The sequence below is a fragment of the Spea bombifrons genome, chromosome 2, assembly GCF_027358695.1.
Source record: "Spea bombifrons isolate aSpeBom1 chromosome 2, aSpeBom1.2.pri, whole genome shotgun sequence".
NCBI lineage: Eukaryota > Metazoa > Chordata > Amphibia > Anura > Pelobatidae > Spea > Spea bombifrons.
In genome coordinates, this window is record NC_071088.1 from 106,114,523 (window position 1) to 106,135,011 (window position 20,489).

Genomic DNA, 20,489 nt, shown 5'->3' on the forward strand with positions numbered 1-20,489 from the left:
TAAACTCAGGTGTTAATCATTAAAGGACAAATACAATGCATATGTGTGCAAGGTTGATACCCTTTGAATGAAACATATAGTTTCACAACAGTATAAAAAAACATATAAACAAATGCCATGTGATGCTGTGTGCAGGGTTGATACCCTTTGAACAGTGGCGGGACTACTGGGGTCGCAGGGGTCGTGACTGCGACCGGGCCCTGGAGTTCTGCCAGTCAGGGGGGCCCAAGGGGTGCCGAGCGGTTGCTGAAAACGACCGCTCGGCAACTCTTGGGCCCCCTGACAGAAATCCAGGATGCCTCCGCTCCCCGCCGCTGACGTCATATGCCGGCGCTCACCAGTGAAGCGCCGGCACCCGAGACAAACGCCTCACGCTCCCAACACTGCACTCTGGGCAGCGCTGAGGCAGGCGGCGGCAGCTGCGGCAAGGAGTTGACGGTAAGTGACCTACAAAGGGGGGGTAGGGAGGGAGTGGGTAGATCGTGAGAAGGGGGGGTAGGGAGGGAGTGGGTAGATCGTGAGAAGGGGGGTAGGGAGGGAGTGGGTAGATCGTGAGAAGGGGGGAATGGGTAGATCGTGAGAAGGGGGGAGTGGGTAGATCGTGAGAAGGGGGGTAGGGAGGGAGTGGGTAGATCGTGAGAAGGGGGGGTAGGGAGGGAGTGGGTAGATCGTGAGAAGGGGGGGTAGGGAGGGAGTGGGTAGATCGTGAGAAGGGGGGTAGGGAGGTTAGATCGTGAGAAGGAGGGGTAGGGAGGGTAGATCGTGAGAAGGGGGGTAGGGAGGGAGAGGGTAGATCGTGAGAAGGGGGGTAGGGAGGGAGAGGGTAGATAGTGAGAAAGGGGATAGATGGGTTGGGGGGCCCTTAACAGATTCTCGCACCGGGGCCCTGAGGTTTCGAGTTACACCCCTGCCTTTGAATGAAACATACAGTTTCACAACAGTATATAAAAAAACATATAAACAAATGCCATGTGATGCTGTGATGCAGATTTTAATATAAATGGCACAAGATTTAACAGAAGAGATAAGAACATTTTCCTTGGTTTTAACCACTATTACGCTCTAAAACATGCTCTACATTACAGAGGATGCAGCAGTGGGGATCAAAGTCCAAGGAACATCATAAGTGGTACCGTCCAGTTCCAAGAGCGATCCCTGAGCAATCTCCAGTAAAAAATAGGGAAACAATGTATCCTGCACAAAGGGTTAAGCTGACTCTGGATGATGGATAGTTAAATCAGCGCACTTAAAAAAAAAAAAAAAAAAAAGTATTAAATAAGTAATATGCCGGCCCAAATGGCCACTGTTATTGGAAAGCTTATCATTATAAACCCTTTTTGTAAACAACCTGCAAAACTAAACGTAAAACTAATTTTCTAACAGGTGTTAAGGTATTGTTGAAATGTTAAAATAAGATAATATATTTGGCCTTTAAATGGTGACACCAGTATGGTAAAGTGTCCATAATTTGCTTTGGAAGTATTAGAATATATTATCGAATATAATTGACAAAGATTTAAATATAGTCTTATTTTTCAGACACTGGAATGCTTAAGTGTTCAGGACTTGGAATCCAGCTCTAAATAATTAGAGGTAATTATGTCAATTTTTGCATACAATACCATTGCTGAACTATGATTGCTCAATTGTGAACGAATTGTTTCTTTGATGCAATACTGCATTCTATTTTCATATTTGTAGCATGCTGTAAAAAAGTCTAAATATCTACTGTTGTTTTTCTCAGTAAAATCATAATTTAAAGTTATTTTTATGCATTAACATAGTGTCAGGCCTAACGGCCGCAGCCTATTCACACGACGGGGGTGGCGTGGGTGCATGGCAGGGTGTCAATCCTCTCTGCGACGGTGTTCGTTGCAGTCTCCGTCGTCCAGTTCTCCACTCCTCGCGTCCAGGTCCCCCCCAGCTTTGGACAATGGTGACGGGACGGCGGGCACACCTGCATATTGGGTTCCTCCTCCATACAAACTACAGGTACCTCACCGTACCTGACACATAGCTGGCAACTATACGTTGGTAGTAATTATTTATGGCCTCTACAAGCACCATTTTTATGTTTGTGCTTAGATGTTCACTATAAAATAGTCCCCAACACTTGTCCAAAAGGCAACCCAGGCAAGAACACTATTCGATGCCCCACCCCATTTAGCAGCACCTGTCTGCTACTAATCATCTTAATTCCTATGGAAGCAGTAAGGGTGTACTTAGTTTTTCACACATGGCTTCTCAATTTTGGCTTTACATTTGTTGAATAAATCATGACACAGTGTAGTATCAAATGTGTTGTTGTTCATCTGAGGTTGTATAGACCTCATTTGTAGACCTGCTAAGGAAAAGATGATTGTTTCTGTGTCCTGATATGTAAAACCATAGAATCAATCAGATTTCTCCATTCATTAAGAAACTCTAAAATATTAATGTTCTATCATTTATACCCATCTAAGTTCTGCTTTTCTAAAAAAAAATATCTAGACCCATTTTGAAGGCAACCATTGTATGTGATTCTAGTCTCAGATGATGACGTTTTGATCTTTGTACATGTATATGAACAAGTCACTGGGGAGCTCTTTCTATTGCCCCTTCACAAATGTATACAATGTTATAATACGCCCTCCGAGATGTTGTTTTTCTACTGTATATAGATGCAACTTTTTTAGTCTATCTTTGTAACTAAAATCGTCCAAGCCCCTTTTTAATATTGTAGAACTTCTTTGTAACTTTTATAGTTCCATTAGATCTTTTTTAAAGACCAGTACCCAGAATTGCACTGCATATTCAAGGTGAGGTCTCACTATTAATTTGTGAAAGGCAAGATGATATCCTCGTCCTGTGAATTAATACCCCGTTTCATAAATGCCAATATGTTATTGGGCTTTGCAGCTGCTGTCTGACATTGCAAACTGGTCCTAAGTCTGTTGTTCATAACAATTCCTCAGTCCTTCTTCTTCTTCTTCTTCTTCTTCTTCTTCTTGTATGCAACATGGGAGGTCATTAATAAAGTAACAACTTTTGACTGTGGTTTAGTTGGTAAGCCTTACATACTTTTGAACTAAAACAATTGGGATAACAAATGTGTAATTGACCGACTTCTCTCTCCAATCCAAGAAGTGCAAGGGGATATCAGGATTTAAGGTGACACTAGGAAGGTGTGTTACATACTATTTATGCAACATTACCAAACACCAATGATTTCCGAGGGAATATATGATTATTTTAAAAGCTATTGTTATTCCACATTGATATATTTCATAGCTAGCTTATATCTCTAGAGCATTTGTATTCCTATAAACGTTCTCTCTGATTACCACATCTGTCAGTATCTATCATTTTTCTACAATCACTATTTTTGAGATGAAATTCACTCTCAAAGGACTCATTTAAGTAACTCTGCCAGTAGACATACTTAGCATTTTAATATATTTCTTATATACTCTAAGCACTTACCAATCTTCTTCTGTGTTTTAAAACTCCCAATCATGTCTGCTTAGGAAGTTTTTTCAATTTTATTTTAAAATAAACCATTAAAGTTACTTATATGGTGCTTGCTTACATTTAGCTGAGGATATATATACAAAATAAAGTGCATAATCCATAACGTGGCACACAGCAATGAACAGTCAGTTAAGAGCACCCCAAAGATATGATACACACCTGTGTAGTACCATTAAAAGTTTGATTAAGTTAAAGTTATCATTTGCAACATGTTTGTTTATTGAATGAACAAGGACCTCATATTTTAAAGTGTGATTCAGGGACAGGGGTTTTAGCTTACGCAAGAATATGGTCTCGATGGGCGTGACTTCTGCTTAACTGAAAAACTGACCACCATCCACTTTTTTAAGTCTTCCCCAACTCACTTGATGTAAACCTCTAATGCACATTTTTATAATGTGCTCCTTGTATTACTATCATATCATAGAAATATCAGTCAGTACTAAGTTGGGAGTTATATGAATATCCTACACGAAGTTGTGAGCAAGCTGTTTAAATTGATTTAATAAATATACCCTCTAAAAAGAAACACATGTATGAACATGCATTTCTAGAAGGCACGAAAATGATCCTCTCCCACTCTAGAGATCAGCTTGTATATTCTTTTTTTGACCTTAGCACAGCCCAATTGCTACACACAGTGTGCGGCCACCAGCTGTATATGACTGGCCCCACATGTAATGTAGTGAACAGTCTCTCATATCCAGCCTTTGGACACTTGTCATTGGTGGCCACCAGCCTTAAAGTGCCAGGGCTGCCTTGTTCTCCCTGGCAGTTACTCTGCCTGCCCAAGATCTTAGACAATTTGTATAGTGTATTTATTTTTTAGACTTGAGTTTTTCATTAATTTAGACTTGCATTGTAAACTTGTTTGCGTAAAAGAACGTGTAGAAAAAAAAAAAATAAATAACAGTCATAAGTAGCTATATTGATATGTATATGTTATGTTTCCAATTAAGAAATGTGTGGTAGTATACAAGAATCCACTACCTGCGTTACAAAATGCAATACAAAATGTAAACCTTTTATGGTTAGCCATTTCTGTCATTGATCAACTTACTTGCAAGTTCAAGACTGCTGAGGTTCTTGTGTATTCTTTCTTTTTAAAGGGGTACAAAACAATAAATAATAAGAGTCCAACACTCATGTTGCAAGCAACGATGGCGCTGGGAAAAAGGAAAAGTTGGGATCCATGCCTTTACAAAGAGTTTATACGTAGAATTAACCCCAGATTATGCAGGATGGCTATAAATGCTCTTCCAATGGTTTATACATTTTATTTATATTTTATCTCAATATGCACAGGATGGGGGGATGGGGGGAGGAACGGGATGGGCCCTCCCCATCGACCTGAGTAATAACTGGGCACCCTGTTTCATTGTTATGTATTTAGATGTATTTCATTACATTGTGGAGGTTATGCTTTAACAACATTATTGACCTCCAGGTGAGGACAAATGATTTTTGCTTGAAATGTGCAATTATTTCACTCATAAACTTGCATATTGGCGAACATAGTTAGCATGTGAGGTAATGTGAACTTAATTGAGTTAAGGTTAAACTTAAGGGTTAACCCCTTGACTTCCTAGTAAAAAGGCTGTAAAAGGCTTTCTAGTAAAAGTGTTTAGATCTCAGTAAAAAAACAAAACTAAGTTACAGAGTTAACTGTACTGCGTAATCATTTATAATTTACATATTAATTAAACTAAGCATTTCTGATTGCTATGAACATCATAAACTGGTGAAATATTTTCATCAGTGACATTCTCTTGCATTTGTGCACACAAAAGGAGCATCCCACAAAGCAGGCAGCTTCCATAGAGGCAATGAGACAGAGACACACCCTTATCACAGGAAGCACTCTGTTCACATTTGAGGCAGGAAGTGGAATAAAAGATGCAGCAGAGGTGGAATCTATTCTCCTTAGCCAGCGTATTGAAAGATAATCAGTGGGGAATTTACAACTATGTGACTGGCAATGTCTGCTCACTAAAGTGTTGTGCCTGCAAGTTATCATCAGTTTCCCAAATCACCAAAGCATTAGAACAAACTCTTAAAAAAAAAAAACAACAACTTGCATCCAGGAAATGGAGTATGACTTAACCATTTCAGTCCCCTAGGACGTACCTGTACATCCATAAAACCTGCACCAAGAAGCCCATTAGGATGTACTGGTACATCCTGCTGACACCCACCGGACGCCCACAATGAGGACTCCGCTGGGTTCTCTCATTGCTACATATTGCAATCAGCAATGCTGGGCCATGGAGCACTGATTGCTGATCACGACATAATCAGCACAGACAGATCAGGACACAGAGAAAAATAGTTTCTCCCATTTGAAAAAATAGGAAAAAAAGTTATGGAAAAAAAGAATAAAATAAATAAAATTTATAGGGAGCCCAGTTATGACATCAACATGTATGAGATGATCAAAATAATCTCAAGTCAAACTGCACTTGCAAAAGAAATTTAAAAAATGTAGTAGTATAGGTTTTTATTTAAATCTATTTTGTACTAATAATCATGTTTTATGTATTTCTTTGGTTTAAAAAGACCCTACTGAATATGCAAAAGGGGAACCAAGGTTTAACAAATATATAGTAAAAATGGCAAAAAATTGGTCCTTAGTTAATTAGAAAAAAAACGTGCCTGAAGGGGTTAAAAATAAGCAATACAGTTGCCTGTGACTGTAACATGTGAGTGGGTAATAAAGGGGTGCACCCTTCTTTGCACAATTGGTTAAGAGGGGTGCTTGGCATCCTGTTTTTTTTTTTACTTACATGTAAAATATCTACTTATATTCTGTTTAAAGCTTTTGGGGGCAAGTAATATCTGAAACTATATCATATACATAGAAATCATTTAGTAAAACATTGCAAATCATGCAAATCTACTTATCAGTTATTAAATCATGAATTCTGTCTGTGTCCTTCTAAAACCACATTGCAAGATATTCATATTAACCTTCCAGTCTTTCCAGGTGGCACTAATAGATTAAATATAGGTGATAAAATTAGCTACTTCCCGCTGTTAAAACTTTGTTTCCACTTGTGCTTTTGATTACATCCCTGCAGTTTTGAAAAAAAAGGCCAGATAAAATCATCTTACTTTCATTTAGTATTATCTATTACATGCAAAATTAAGGGGATATATGTGTATGTGTATATATATATATATATATATATATATATATATATATATACATATACTGTATGTTAGCATGGATGTGTACTTGTGTGTGTTTGTGTGTCAGTATGGATGTGTACTTGTCTGTGTGTGTGAGCATGGATGTGTATGAGTAAGTGTGTGTAATTTGTGTGTTTACATATGTTGTATGTTGGAACAGAGGGCAAGGGGCAATGATGGCACAGACTAGCTGTTGAAGTTGGGGGGTCTGGGGGGAATTTTGGCACCAGGGCCCTGTAGTTTCTAATTATGCCCCTGGAAACACTATGGGGTGTGGTGCTGCAGTTTTCTCATTTTACTGGGCGCAGTGTTTATTATTTATATGTTATCGTTAACATGAATTCTGATCCTGAAATGTTTTTACCCTGAGACCTTAAGACTGGTCCTTGGTATGTCTATGTGTGGTATGGATTTGATCACTCTATTATTATTGTCACTTGCTGAACACTTATAAGTTCACAGTTTGATCTGTAATGAGTTTGTCTTAGTAACGTTTTAAAGCAAAAAGTAGGCTTTTGAATTTCAAGAATTAATAAATTAATCTATGCTGCTTTGAATACCATGTTATTTAACATATGCTAAAGTGTTGTATTTAACCATTAACTATGACCTAGCTATTCATTAGAGTTAGCACACAGTTATTTATGGGTAGCCATGTGTCAAAAAGGCAAACAATCCTTAGATCTAATTAAAATGTTAGAGCAGATTGTAATGACAATGTGCAGTTAGTATATAAACCAGTTTATATGCACATATAGGGGTTTTCTACACTAAATCATTAGTAAACAGAAGCATAGGAGATGTGTGGTTCGGCTTCTTAACTACACATTATTAAGGGATGAGCCAGCGATTTTTCTGCAAGAAGTTCGGTCTGGTATAATGTAATGTTAAATGCAAGAGGTTTCTCCAAAGCCCCCCTATGCATTGAACAATGCATTGTACAGGGCCAGCTCATCCCTCATGAAGAAATCTATAAGTGTTGGCCTTTCATGACAGATAGCAAGGTAGAAACCACAACTCTTCACCAAACTCCCCTGCCCATTCTCTGCTTACTAAATAAATCTATCAATATGTATAGCTAGGAGGAAAGAAGAGAAAGAGAAGATGTGATAGGAAATTATACTGGAGGGAGGTTCTTTCAAAGGAGGAGACATGTTAGAATACAAGGTCATTCTCCAAAACTAGAGGTTCAGAGTAGGTTTGTGCATTTGTTTTTGTACAAACTTTATTTTTAATGAAAATTGCCTGTTTTATGCGTTCCTACGAATCAACCAAAACTAGGTGGATCTCCAACGAAACTAACAAAAACAACCTGCAAAAGTGACAAACATTTTACATGATTGGTCCATTCTCGCCACATGTAGCCGCCGCCATTACAAGCCGTTTTGGCACCATTACAAGCCAATGAGGTAAAGTTGGAAGGACTGTGTATAGGAGGGTACATATCAATAATTGATAGTTAGAAGTAGCCAAAACAAACAAAAAAAAAATCAGGGTGTGGTCTCTATTAGTAATGGCTGTGATTGATGGGTCCAACAACCTGTTAAAGTTTTTCCTTACTTGTTTCCACTCTGTCCAATGAGCATTTACAAGGGGAATGAACAAGCATTAGATCTAGAAATGTGCTGACACCTTTTTAACGTGTCCGTAGCAGCAGTTCTAGTGTGAGACGGTGACAGCTAAGCAGAGGATGAGATTGATGCTCGTTGCTCACCTAACATACTGCTAGTCAATTAAAAGTTTCTTTTGGTGCAGAAAGTTTACTGTTGTAGGGAGGATTGGAGAAGCTGTAGTGACTACTGTAGTGTTGACCTTTTCCCCTGTTCCTGAGTAGAGTTTAGTTTATTAAGAAAATTGCCTATTTATGCTACTAGCCAAACCTGTAATTTGTGGACAAGTAAATTTTTCTATCATATCATCTATTATTCTTTGTTGATGAATAAGTATTGGTGACAATATATTATGTATAACATATAATATTGGGAAATTAATGTTCCTATCATTTGCCCAGGCTCAGTGCAGCTCTACTACCTGTATTGCACCTCTTTTGACCATCTTAACTCTGGGGGAATCTATTAAAAAAAAAAAAACAATTCTATAGTGAAAGATGTTTCCAGAAGGTGTCAGGGACCTCCTCCTTTCCAATTCAAAAATTAATTTGCCCTAGGTGAATGGTCAGGAAACTAAATAACTAAATTCATTGGCCAAAAACTAACACAGCAAAAACAAAATGAACATTTTGTCTGAGGCCTGTGAAGCCTGTGTTTTACATCTTTAAAAACAATAAGTGGTTGTATATTTAAAGCATTTCTGCACCAGAATTTTAAATACGGTCTTATCTCCATGGCAACATATAGACTATGTCTATCAGGGCCGGCCCTATAATGGGGCAGACTGGGGCAATTGCCCCAGGCGGCACTTTAGAAGGGGCGGCACTTTGCCGCCCCAAGCGCTTTTTTTTGTTTTTTTTTTTGAAGCGGAGGAGAGAGAGAGGGGCACCGAGTGGTTTTCGCTTACCCGCTCGGCGCCCCTCTCTCTCTCTCCTCTGCGGCGAGTCTCCCTGTTCAGTCCCAGTGGCGGCTTGTAATGCAGAGCGCCGGAAGTGACGTCAATTTCCGGCGCTCAGCATTACAAGCCGGCACCGTGGCAGAGCAGGGAGACTCGCCGCAGGACTGTTTAAAGGTAAGTACCGGGGGGGGGGTCGTAGATTATGGCGTCGGCGAAGTTTAAAATGCCGCCGCCCCCCGGTGTCGGCGGGGGGGGCGGGGTTTTAAACTTCGCCCCAGGCGGCGTTAAGTCTTCGGCCGGCCCTGATGTCTATGATTGAACCATTTAGTTGGTAACAATAATGCTAAACTTACTTTGCCTCACAATTGCCGCTTATTTAGTACTTAGCTACTGTTTTCTAAAGTGAATCATATCTGCAACAATACTGAAACTCTGTATTGCATAACCATATAATTTAAATGTAGACCATTAGTATTATTTAATTCTTGAGTTTATCTCTTAATTTAACTGGCTAGAATGGATGAAGGAAAAAAGCCATCCGTTTAGCTACATCTTATAAGTGACAAAAATCCATTATATATAAAACATTTAATATGGTGTACTATCATTTAATCACAATGCCACTGATATAGGTGAACACAAATGTACTGTCTTTTTCATTGAAACTTATTTTAATAGATTCTTAATGTATGACTGTTAATAGAGTTATTTTACCCATTTTGCTATAGCCTTTGATGAGTAAAGCATTGTTAGACCCATTTGAAGCAAACCACAAAAGATTTCCAAAATACCATTACATTTTAGTTTTCAGTTGGATGAATAAGAAACATACATCATTAAAAAATACAAATATGGATTGTAAACATGAGTTTTGTTTCTTTCTTTTAACTGATAAAACTATGTGTTGACACATCTGATAACTTTAACCTCAACAGGTTTATATATATATATATATATGAACCAATGTTTCTGAGAGTTGTTGTCACTTTAAATTTCTTGATTGACTATCATTTCCTAATGAAAGAATTATGTTGAGGCAAAAAATGAATCCAGCTTTACTGTGGAATTTCAGCTATCAAGCAAAAATCAAGCTATGTCCTCCTGGCAAAAGGAACATTGCTGAACACAGACAAAACACATTTAGGTACATAAATTGTCCAAAATATGTAGAGCATGAAGAATTTTTACAGTCACTTGTTTATGGTATTTTTTTTTTGTACCCAGAAATTGAAATTAAAATAACAATGGAATTTGTCATTAGACAATTGACAAAGCCGAGCTGTCATAAAACATTTCCCAGACGAATGAAAAATGATGTCTCAACCATCCATGAGTACAGTGTCTGCACTTTAACCAGAACATAGATGTATTGGATGTTTGACTACGGTACCGTGAATGGGAAAATATGTATAATGTTTTTAGGAGGTAATACTAACACTGCAGTATCCTTGGGTAAGTCCTTTTTGTCCCTGGTTCAAAGAGACGTGGTAGAATCTAAATTAGTGGAATAGTATGGTGTTTTACACATATCTGTGTAAGTTATATATATTTTTTTTTATCAAGAGGTATTAAAAAAAGACAAAGGAACATTATATTGTTAACAATATAATTTTAGAAATGTTCTCTGGACATGACAATAAGAATTTGGTTTTACAGATATATGAAGAAATATTTTAAAGACATTGTATAATTTGGGTATGGATTTTCTTGGTAAAAGTTTTCCGCACAGCTACGTATAGTACTTCAGTGCTATGTAGATACTTTACTCTAGGTCATTTTATGAAATAAAAATAACAAATGTTTGATCTTATTTAAAAAAAAAAAAAAAAAAAAAAAAACTTTAGTTATAATGTTAAGGAATGTTACTAATACGAATGAAAAATATGTCTGTTGCTATGCTTGTTTTGTTAACAGAAGTGTTCGACAATGTCATGACAGAAGGATTGCTGTGTTTTGTACTCACTTTTGCTCTGAATTAAATCATGTAGACACATTTTGAACAGATTACGTACTACCGTAGCTTGTAGACCATACATTTAACACAGAGACTTTGCTCCGAGGCACTGCGTCCTGTACTCCACACAGAAAAGGAAGCAGGAAAAAAACTCATAGAGTTCGACAGCTACTGAGGCAACACTTGCCATTTACAATATAAGCCCAAATATTTTTTTGCAACACAACTATATATTAATTTAATAAAATACACAATATAGCTCTTATACACTCAACGATTTGGCTCATATGCACTAAAATTGCAAAAAAAGGAAAAAAAAATCATAAAAATGTCATTTTATGTAAACACATTTAAATTTTCTTACATTTGCACATTTAAATGGTGATGTGATCTTTGAATGAATAGGACATTTCACTTTCCTGAGCAATTTTAGTGTCCACAAAGCAATAAAAATAGATATTAATTATGTTATTTATACTTTTACCCTTAAATGGTAAATATCCTTTAGATCCACATTATAATTAAGGTTCAGAAATATATTTATAATTATCTATATATATGTAAATATCTGTGTATATATTTTTTTGTAGGACACTAAAATTCTTATTAGTCAACACTTTTTTCCATTTTACATGTGAATTAGCGAATGCATGTGCAAGACACAAGAAATTGACTATATAGTTTCATATATCACTATGTGTGGCATTGAAATGCACTTAATGACTGATATGTTTTATTGAAAATGTTTTGGAATGTTGTTCTTTTATGCAAAAAATGGATTCCACAAATGGGTGGCGAAGTTTGGTGCAGCTAGGACTACAGTAAAATTAGTTAGGATTTTAATTAGAAGCTAGCGATGCTTGCTTAAAATCCACACATGAATTAGTTAACCCTGTTAATCGATGTTTTTTTCTCTCCGGAAAACAAAGTCATCATCGACTACAGTAGGAAGTTGCAAAACTCCGTAAATGTTTATAGTCCTGTTCCCTTATATATCAGATTGTCATATTTCATGGTGTAGTTTCCTTGACTTTGTCCAACGGAAGGTTGTTGTATGTTTGATTTGTTTTTTGTCAAAATGAAGCCCATGTAATTGGAGACAAACAAAATTCACTGAAAAAGTTGAGGGGCACTTAAACTGTTCTCTTGTAGCCACAAAGCAGCCTCAGTCTATATAGCTCCCCAGCCAATGTGCTGTACCCAGGATAAAATGTATATTTTTACTGGGAAAAAGGCAAATATAACAGGTCCTTCCGCTTACTTTCTTACAGCCACTGCCTCATTTCCTCGACAGTCTTGCAAGAGCTTGTCAATTTCTCTAACAACTTCCTCCGCATCAACTGACTCTCGTCCAAGATCTCGATTTGAATGCTCCAACTGCTCCAAAACAGAGTCCATCTCATTTGAGTCTCGGCTCACTCTGGAATGCACATCTGCAAATACGCGAGCCATTGGATCTGATGCAATATATTGGGGATCTTTTGTCTGTTTACTAGGCGATAGGTATTGACTTTCAGAAGACATGTAATGGTTGGTTGTTTCTGCCAAGACTCCTGATTTAATTTCACAGCTATTCAATGGTCCCTTAGTAGAGGCACAAGGCTCAATGCATGTCTTGGTTGGGCTGCTTGATGCAGAGGGACCCTCTTGAAGCAAGGGACTCAGGGCACGCTTGGCTTTTAAATATGGTTTAACATTGGCAATGAGAATTGTGTGCTCTCTTTTGTCTTTTCCAAAAGTACAAAATGTCTTTTTTCCAGTGGGATTCACAGTTTCATAAGTCTCAGTTTCAACATGAGCTTCAACGGTCGGAACAAAGAGATTTGTGCGGTAATCAGCATTTTCTACCTGGTTTGCTGTTGGGAACTGAGGCATCCAACACCGGTCTGAGTGACCAAGCACTCTGCATTCCTCTGTGCAGTTAATACATTCTTCTTGCTCTGCAAAACAAAACATATTATTGTTACCCAACTAAATAAAGGACTATTGATGACAAAGCAACAATATATTTCAATTTATTTCTCAAGAACTAAATCTTGGAAATCTTTGGCATCATTATATTAATTTGTTTAAACTGTTTGTTGTTAACTCAGCAAAGTTGAGTTGAGTGACAGCTGCCAGCAAAGGCAAAATAAATTTTCCCATGTTAAGCTAGCCTCCCTTCCATTCAAATCCTGAGAACAGGAAGTTAAGATGGCTGTTCCCATGATATATAAGGCTAGTTTCTTATAAATATGTTATTTATTTTGCAAATCCAGTTTCATAAATGTGTTATGTACACTGAATTGTAACTTTGTGGCGTGTTTCAGAAATTCTTACATGAAATGAAAAAATTGAAGTGTCTTCTTCAAGCATGTAAAACAAAGGTATACATACATGAACAATGGACCTGAGCTTTTTTCACAGCTTACAGTCTAATGCAATAAAATGTTTAAATAAAAATATCATCTTTACCAAATTTAGTATCTTTCCACCCAAAGATATTAGGGTACAACATGGAATTTGATGCAGAGAGGAAACATTCAGCACATGCAATCTGACTATATTTCCTGCTGTACGGACTCAAGCCTTTTTCGGTCCTTGGTCTTGAATTGGATTTACATGTATATTTAAATTCCCTCACCATATTAACCTCTAATAATTTAGCTGTTATACTTTAACCGATTGCCCATATTTCACGTAGTTAATATGGGGATATAGTTTAAGCATTAGTCTACTGTTTATTTATTAACCTAATCAAAATAATATTGAAACACAAAGATTGATTTAAAGCTTATGTATAATAACAACGTGCTACAAATTAACCATTGATCTATAAACTTGTAATAGTTTTAATCAATCTTCCTTCACTTTTAAAACGTACATATATAAATACTTAAGGTACTGAATAATCCTTACATTACTCCATCAATCTTTACACTGCTAAACAATGTTTATGGCTGCCAGAACAGAGTAAAGTAATAAGTTAAGCGCAGTGACATGAGGAGACCAACAAACCTAGAAACTTATCCTGACATGGTTTAAATTTAATTTAAAGTACACATTCTCGTTTAAAGCACACACCTCTCAAATTACTTTTTAAAAAAAAAAAATAATTTCACATACTATTCAACTTGTTCGCATATTTCTAACTCGGACTTGTATAATATTATTATAAATATGCACTAGTGGTAATGACTTCCAGTTCTATGCAAACTTCTATTTGTATGAAAGTCTTGTATTCTTGTAAGGAAACTCTACATGAGATTTTGAAAATTCTCATATCTCTAGCTCCCTCACAATAACAATCAGCATCATTTCTTTTTAGTTTAGCTAAAGAATAGGAGGCTCTGATAAATACCACTTCAAACGCTGTTGAGAATGATCTAGTCCACTGGTCTCAGCAAAGAAATTTATACTATACTGAATATCTTCAGGTGGCACATACATGCAAAATTGTAAATAGGTAACTCTTTGTTATACATGAGTCTAACTTCAAACCACAAATCCACATTTCTGTTCATGAGCCACTTCCACTGTATTTATATGTTAGTCCTGTATTCTGGAATAGCATATAAAATACATACTGTTACAGTAAATTATTTCTTAATCGTACTTACTTACCCCCAAACATGACCACACCATGTTCACTCATTGTGTTTCATTTGGTTTCTATAGTGACTGTTGCTTATTGTTTTTATAAATATGGCTCAGCTTATTTAAGCATAAGGATTTAAACCTACATATTAAATCTCCACCCTTCCTCATTTAGTGAGTTTATTAGTGTATATGCTATCCCCGGGACTAAATCCCTTTAAAAAGGAAATGTGTTTCCCATCATTGTAACACAAAAATTGTGAACAACAGTGTCAGTGGCTTTGTTAGAATACAAAGGGCTCAGTACCGTTGCCCAGGTATAGATCAAAATTGTCCACTCAATGTGTCCATTTCCCCTCTGGTACTCAGTAGATTGTTATGAAACATAATCCTTATTTAATACTTTTTCTATTTTAAAGAAAAACTGGAAAGGGGTCACTGAAAGCTTTTAATTTAGCATGATAGCAAACAAACTCCTGTTACAAGCCTATGCCAACTCAAATATTTTCCCATTAATGCTCATCGGTAATGTCATTTGATGAGCCACATTGTAAATAAACCACTGCTGTATAATAACTCCATAGGAGCACCAGAATATGTGAGGATAATAGGATTTATGCATAACAAGCATGCAGGTTATCACTAGGTCACAGATGGCAGCAGAAACTTGAAAATGACAAGTTAAGCATTACTGAGTTGTATTACACCTCCTGTCTACTTTGTGATTCCATCACAAATAGCAGAACACACTTTAAATTTATAGAGGGCACATTTCATTAGTAGGAGGACAAAGTGTCACTGGTGGGTGCCTCACACATGACCTTATCAAGCGTATAATGTCATCTTTTTAACCAATAATCCACACAGCTTGCTAGGTGATATAACAGAAGAAAGAAGAAATTAGTTGCGTAATGTAAAAGGAAGCTAAAAATAACAATCGTTTAAAAAGGAAGTTAAACTAGATAGATGCTTCCTTCCACAATTACTGAAGCTTGTGGCCTATAGGTCTCACTTCATTATATCATATATTGAATGAAAGGTGTTTATTTAGTTTAAAGACCGTAAAATGTTTTGGTGATGCTATTTGCCCATCTATTGCCCATCTAAGTACATGACATATGTAGAAACAAATTAGAATGGAAGAGAGCTTGCATTTCATGATTGAATTATTCAATTTAAGTACAACAAAACTATGAAAAACAATTCAAATGTTCACACATAGCAAAGTAATATAAGAGTATATGTATTATTAGCATAAATCAGCATGGTTTTATGAATCATAGGTCATGTCAAACTAATTTAATTGCATTCTATGAAGAAGCAAGTAGAAGTGTAGATCAGGGTGTTGCAGTGGATGTAATCTACTTGGATTTTGCCAAGGCGTTTGACACGGTTCCACACAATAGGTTAGTATTCAAACTGAAAGAAATTGGTCTAAATTAAAATTCATGTTCTTGGGTAGAACATTGGCTTAGAGATAGAGAACAGAGAGTTGTTATAAATGGTAAATTTTCAAGCTGGTCAAAAGTGGTAAGTGGTGTCCCTCAGGGTTCTGTTCTGGGACCAATTTTATTCAACATATTTATAAATGACCTGGCAGGAGGCATTGAAAGTCATGTTTCTGTGTTTGCAGATGACACAAAACTAGGTAAAGTTATACAGGGCGAGCAGGATATTACTGTGCTGCAGAGGGATCTAGATAGACTGGGGGACTGGGCACTCAAATGGCAGATGAAATTCAATGTAGATAAATGTAAAGTTATGCACTTCGGGGTAGCGAATGCACAAGCAACCTACACCCTAAACGGTAGTGAATTAGGGGTAATGACAAATGAGAAGGATTTGGGAATTGTTATAGACAACAAACTAGGCAACAATGTGCAGTGTCAGTCTGCGGTTGCTAAGGCCAGTAAGGTATTGTTGTGTATAAAAAGGGGCATCAAGTCGCGGAATAAAGATATAATTTTGCCTCTGTATAAATCAATGGTAAGGCCGCACCTTGAGTATGCTGTGCAATTTTGGGCACCTTTTCTAAAGAAGGATATCATAGCACTAGAAAGGGTGCAGAGGCGGGCTACAAAATTAATAAAAGGAATGGAGCACTATAGTTATGAAGAAAGGTTAACTAATTTAAATCTGTTTAGTTTAGAAAAACGTCGCCTCAGAGGGGATATGATAACGTTATATAAATATATTCGGGGCCAATACAAACCATTGTGTGGAAATCTGTTCATAAACAGGACTATGCATAGGACACGTGGTCATGCATTTAGACTGGAAGAAAGGAGATTTAGACTAAAGCAGAGGAAAGGGTTTTTTTACAGTAAGGACAATAAGGATGTGGAATTCTCTGCCTGCAGAGGTAGTTTTATCAGAGTCTGTACAGACGTTTAAACTGCAACTGGATGGATACCTGGAAAAACATTCGGGGATATAATCTTTAATTATGGGGAAACAGCTTATTGATCCAAGGAGAAATCTGACTGCCATTTTGGGGTCAAGAAGGAATTTTTTTCCCTGGTTAGTGCAAAATTGGAAAGAGCGAAGCCGGGGTTTTTTGCCTTCTTTTGGATCAAATAGCAACAAATTAACAGATATAGGAAAGGCTGAACTTGATGGACGCATGTCTTTTTCAGCCAATGTAACTATGTAACTATGTAACTATGTGTAACAGTTGCCCAGGTCATTGTTTCTGGATTATCTCAGAAATGCCCTAGAAGAAAAAAGGAGCCGTAAGAAAACACTACAAAGGAAAAGGCTAGACGGCTAGATGTCCTATAGTAGGTTCCCACTTCATTTGTGCCATTTGAGAGATAATCCTGAATGTAAATGTCACAGGACCAAAACACGTAGATGGGCCATCAACACTAAAAAACGCGAATGGATGCTTCTTGTATGCATACTTTCATAATGCCTCCCATAGATTACAAATGTACACTGCAACAGTGAGAGTACACTAAACACCGTTTAAATACATTTCAAACAAGATTTGTTGATAGTATAACTTTTAAGTATTAAAAATTATTATTAGCCTTTATCAACTTTAATACAAAATGCTAAATCATGTAATATAAGACACTGTCTCTGCTATAGAAAGTATTTTTAACACAAGAAAGCCAATAAATGGGCTATGCAATTATTCACAAATGTTCATTAATTACTAGAAAATTGTACAACGTTGTGTGTTGCAACAATGGGCATTACTTTTCATGACTTAATGAGGACTACCATAAACTAATTATACAGCAAAACCCTCATTTGCAAATGTGATGTAAAGATGTGCTCCAGAAAATAAAGGAATGCTATTCAATGTTTTTTCAATAACAGAAACAAAAGTTTTTCAAATACAATGCATCAAAATGATCACTGAATAACTATATCTTCTCAAAAGAAAAATCCTAATAAAAATGAATATCGTATTTGCCAGGCAAACACAAGTGACTATATATGCAAATTATTGTGCATATGTCAATAGACATGTACGAGGGACATTCCAAAAAGTTTCCACACTTTTATATTTTCGTTGGAAATGGTGAAGGTGGTAGGAGTAGTAATTGTTCGTGTCTTAGCATGTCATGTAACTAGTTCTGTCTGGCAAGCCAGGTGCCCTTGCAGTTTAGTGTAAGAGTTTTCACCTTGGGGTGAAGATGATTGCAAAACTTTTAAATTGAGAAAAGAGAAATGGTGTTCTGTCACACACTTTTTGTGGGCAGAAGGTATACCGGGTGGACAAATTCATCTTGAGCTCAGTATGGGGATAAAGTTCTCTCTCAAAGAGTCATCTATGAGTGGATTGAAAAGTTTGAAAATGGCCGTACTGATGTGACATATACAGAGTGCTCCGGACGTCGAGCTACAGCATGACCACAAGAAATGAAGAAAGAACCCAAGCAAAATTTGCTTGATTATAAGACAAGGCTTTTTTCAGAGCAAATGCTTTGAAAAATAACCATCGTCTTATATTCAAGGTCGTCTTCTAATCAGACCTCAAATAGAGGTCTGACTACAAGACTAAGATCCAGATCCCCCGCAGTGCTGCAAGGAACCCGGATCCTCCTTTCTGGCAGCCGGTGGAGGTCGCAGACATCCTCCGCTGCTGCCGGCAATTCTATGACGGCGCGCCGGCGTCACATGACCTTCCGGTGCTCATTCATAGAAGCCCCGGCGGAAATGCCAGCAAGAGCAGCGGAAGTTTTCTGTATCGTGCAGACCTCCAACGGCTGCCCACACTACACACCAAGGAATCTGAAGCACGGGGAGAAGTCTAGGGAAGGGAGGCAGAGTGGCATATAGGGGGTTAAAAGGAATATAAGGGAGGCAGAGTGGCATATAGGGGGTTAAAAGGAATATCAATGAGGCAGAGTGGTATATAGGGGTATATAAGGCATATCTGGGGGCAGGTTGGCACATAGAGGGGTCATGAGGCATATCTGGGAGGCAGAGTGGCATATATGGGGTATGTGCATAACTGAGGGCAGGTTGGCAAATAAAAGGAAATAAAAACAAAAAATGCATTTTGCGCAATCATAGTTTTTATTAAATATGAATTGTTTACATGTGAATTAATATTTACTAGTAAAACTATTTTCTTATAAAGTAGATTTATATTCAGGTTTTTTCTTTTTTTCCTAAATTAACATTCACATATTGGGGGTCGTCTCATAATCAGGGTCGTCTTATAATCAAGCAAATACGGTAATAGTTGAAGAGGTTGCAGGAAAGCTGAATGTGAGTGTAAGGTAAAATAACCTTATAAATACCTGGCTATATTACTTTTAATTAAAATTAACATAAATTGCCCTCTTATGAATTTGCTTTCAGAACTGTAAGATGTCTCAGGATTTGTGCCACGTATAACCTTTTTATTGGCATTGGTAAATTTTAAGTCTTCTATATGTTTATTTTTTATGAGATAATGATATTCCAAGCAGTTTCACTGTTTTCCATATTGTTCCTGGTTGGATTACTCATTTTACTTTTTTCAATCTTTTGCAGAGCAGAGGCTGTAGACTCCTACAAGATGTACAGTTAGGTCCAAATAACAAAGTATTTTCTATTAAAGTAGTACCACCTCTTACTTGTTTACTGTGAATATGAAAATCCAGATACAGTATATCACTGTAAAATACAGCGGCACATTTTTGATAAGACATCTTCGTTTAACCTAACAATATGATAGTGCTAAATTGAGTTTCAATGACTGGAACCCTACATCTATAAAATCATGCTCTCATAGGTTTTTGGCTGGTACATATTCTTACATATTTTCAACTATACAGAACCTCTGGCAACCGTACGATGGAATACAATTCTCAGGAGCTAAAATTGTAGAAACAATTGGCTTAGCCAGATGGTATCACTGATAGAGTCATTATATTATTTTCTCTCTCTCCTAGACAAAGCTGACTCAATTTCAGAATGAATTACCATACACCTTGAAGTCCTTTTTAAAGTTTTAATTTAAGTGACTTTACCTGTGTATTGAATAGATTACTGTTGCGTAAACTACTGATACTTTAGCAGATTGATGGTTCTTTCTTTAGTGAATCTCAGCCCTACATCCTCTTTATGGTATCTGCTTCACGCTCACTGTCTATTCTAGCTTCAAACAGGCACAGGATTTAGATTCTCATTATAAGAAGAGGGCATGATTTACCAACCTTATTTATGTTTTCAAACTGGGTAATTGTGTATGTGCCACACATGAGGGAAATCCCTTCACCTCCAAGAACTAAACAAGCCAACACATCAG

At 37.0% G+C, this 20,489-nt stretch overlaps 1 protein-coding gene across 3 annotated transcripts in view; it reads right to left on the minus strand.

Moving 5' to 3' along the window:
• Nucleotides 1–11,042: 11,042 nt before the first annotated feature.
• PCDH17 (protocadherin 17) overlaps nt 11,043–20,489 on the minus strand; it is an 85,502-nt gene continuing 76,055 nt past the window's right edge. For 2 of the 3 annotated variants that reach the window (XM_053455446.1, XM_053455444.1), the window contains one exon: nt 11,043–13,101. In XM_053455446.1, the coding sequence (XP_053311421.1) occupies nt 12,419–13,101 (683 nt within the window). In that variant the 3' untranslated portion in view covers nt 11,043–12,418. The remainder of the gene's footprint in view (nt 13,102–20,489) is intronic. The other variant, XM_053455445.1, reaches the window with a different exon arrangement.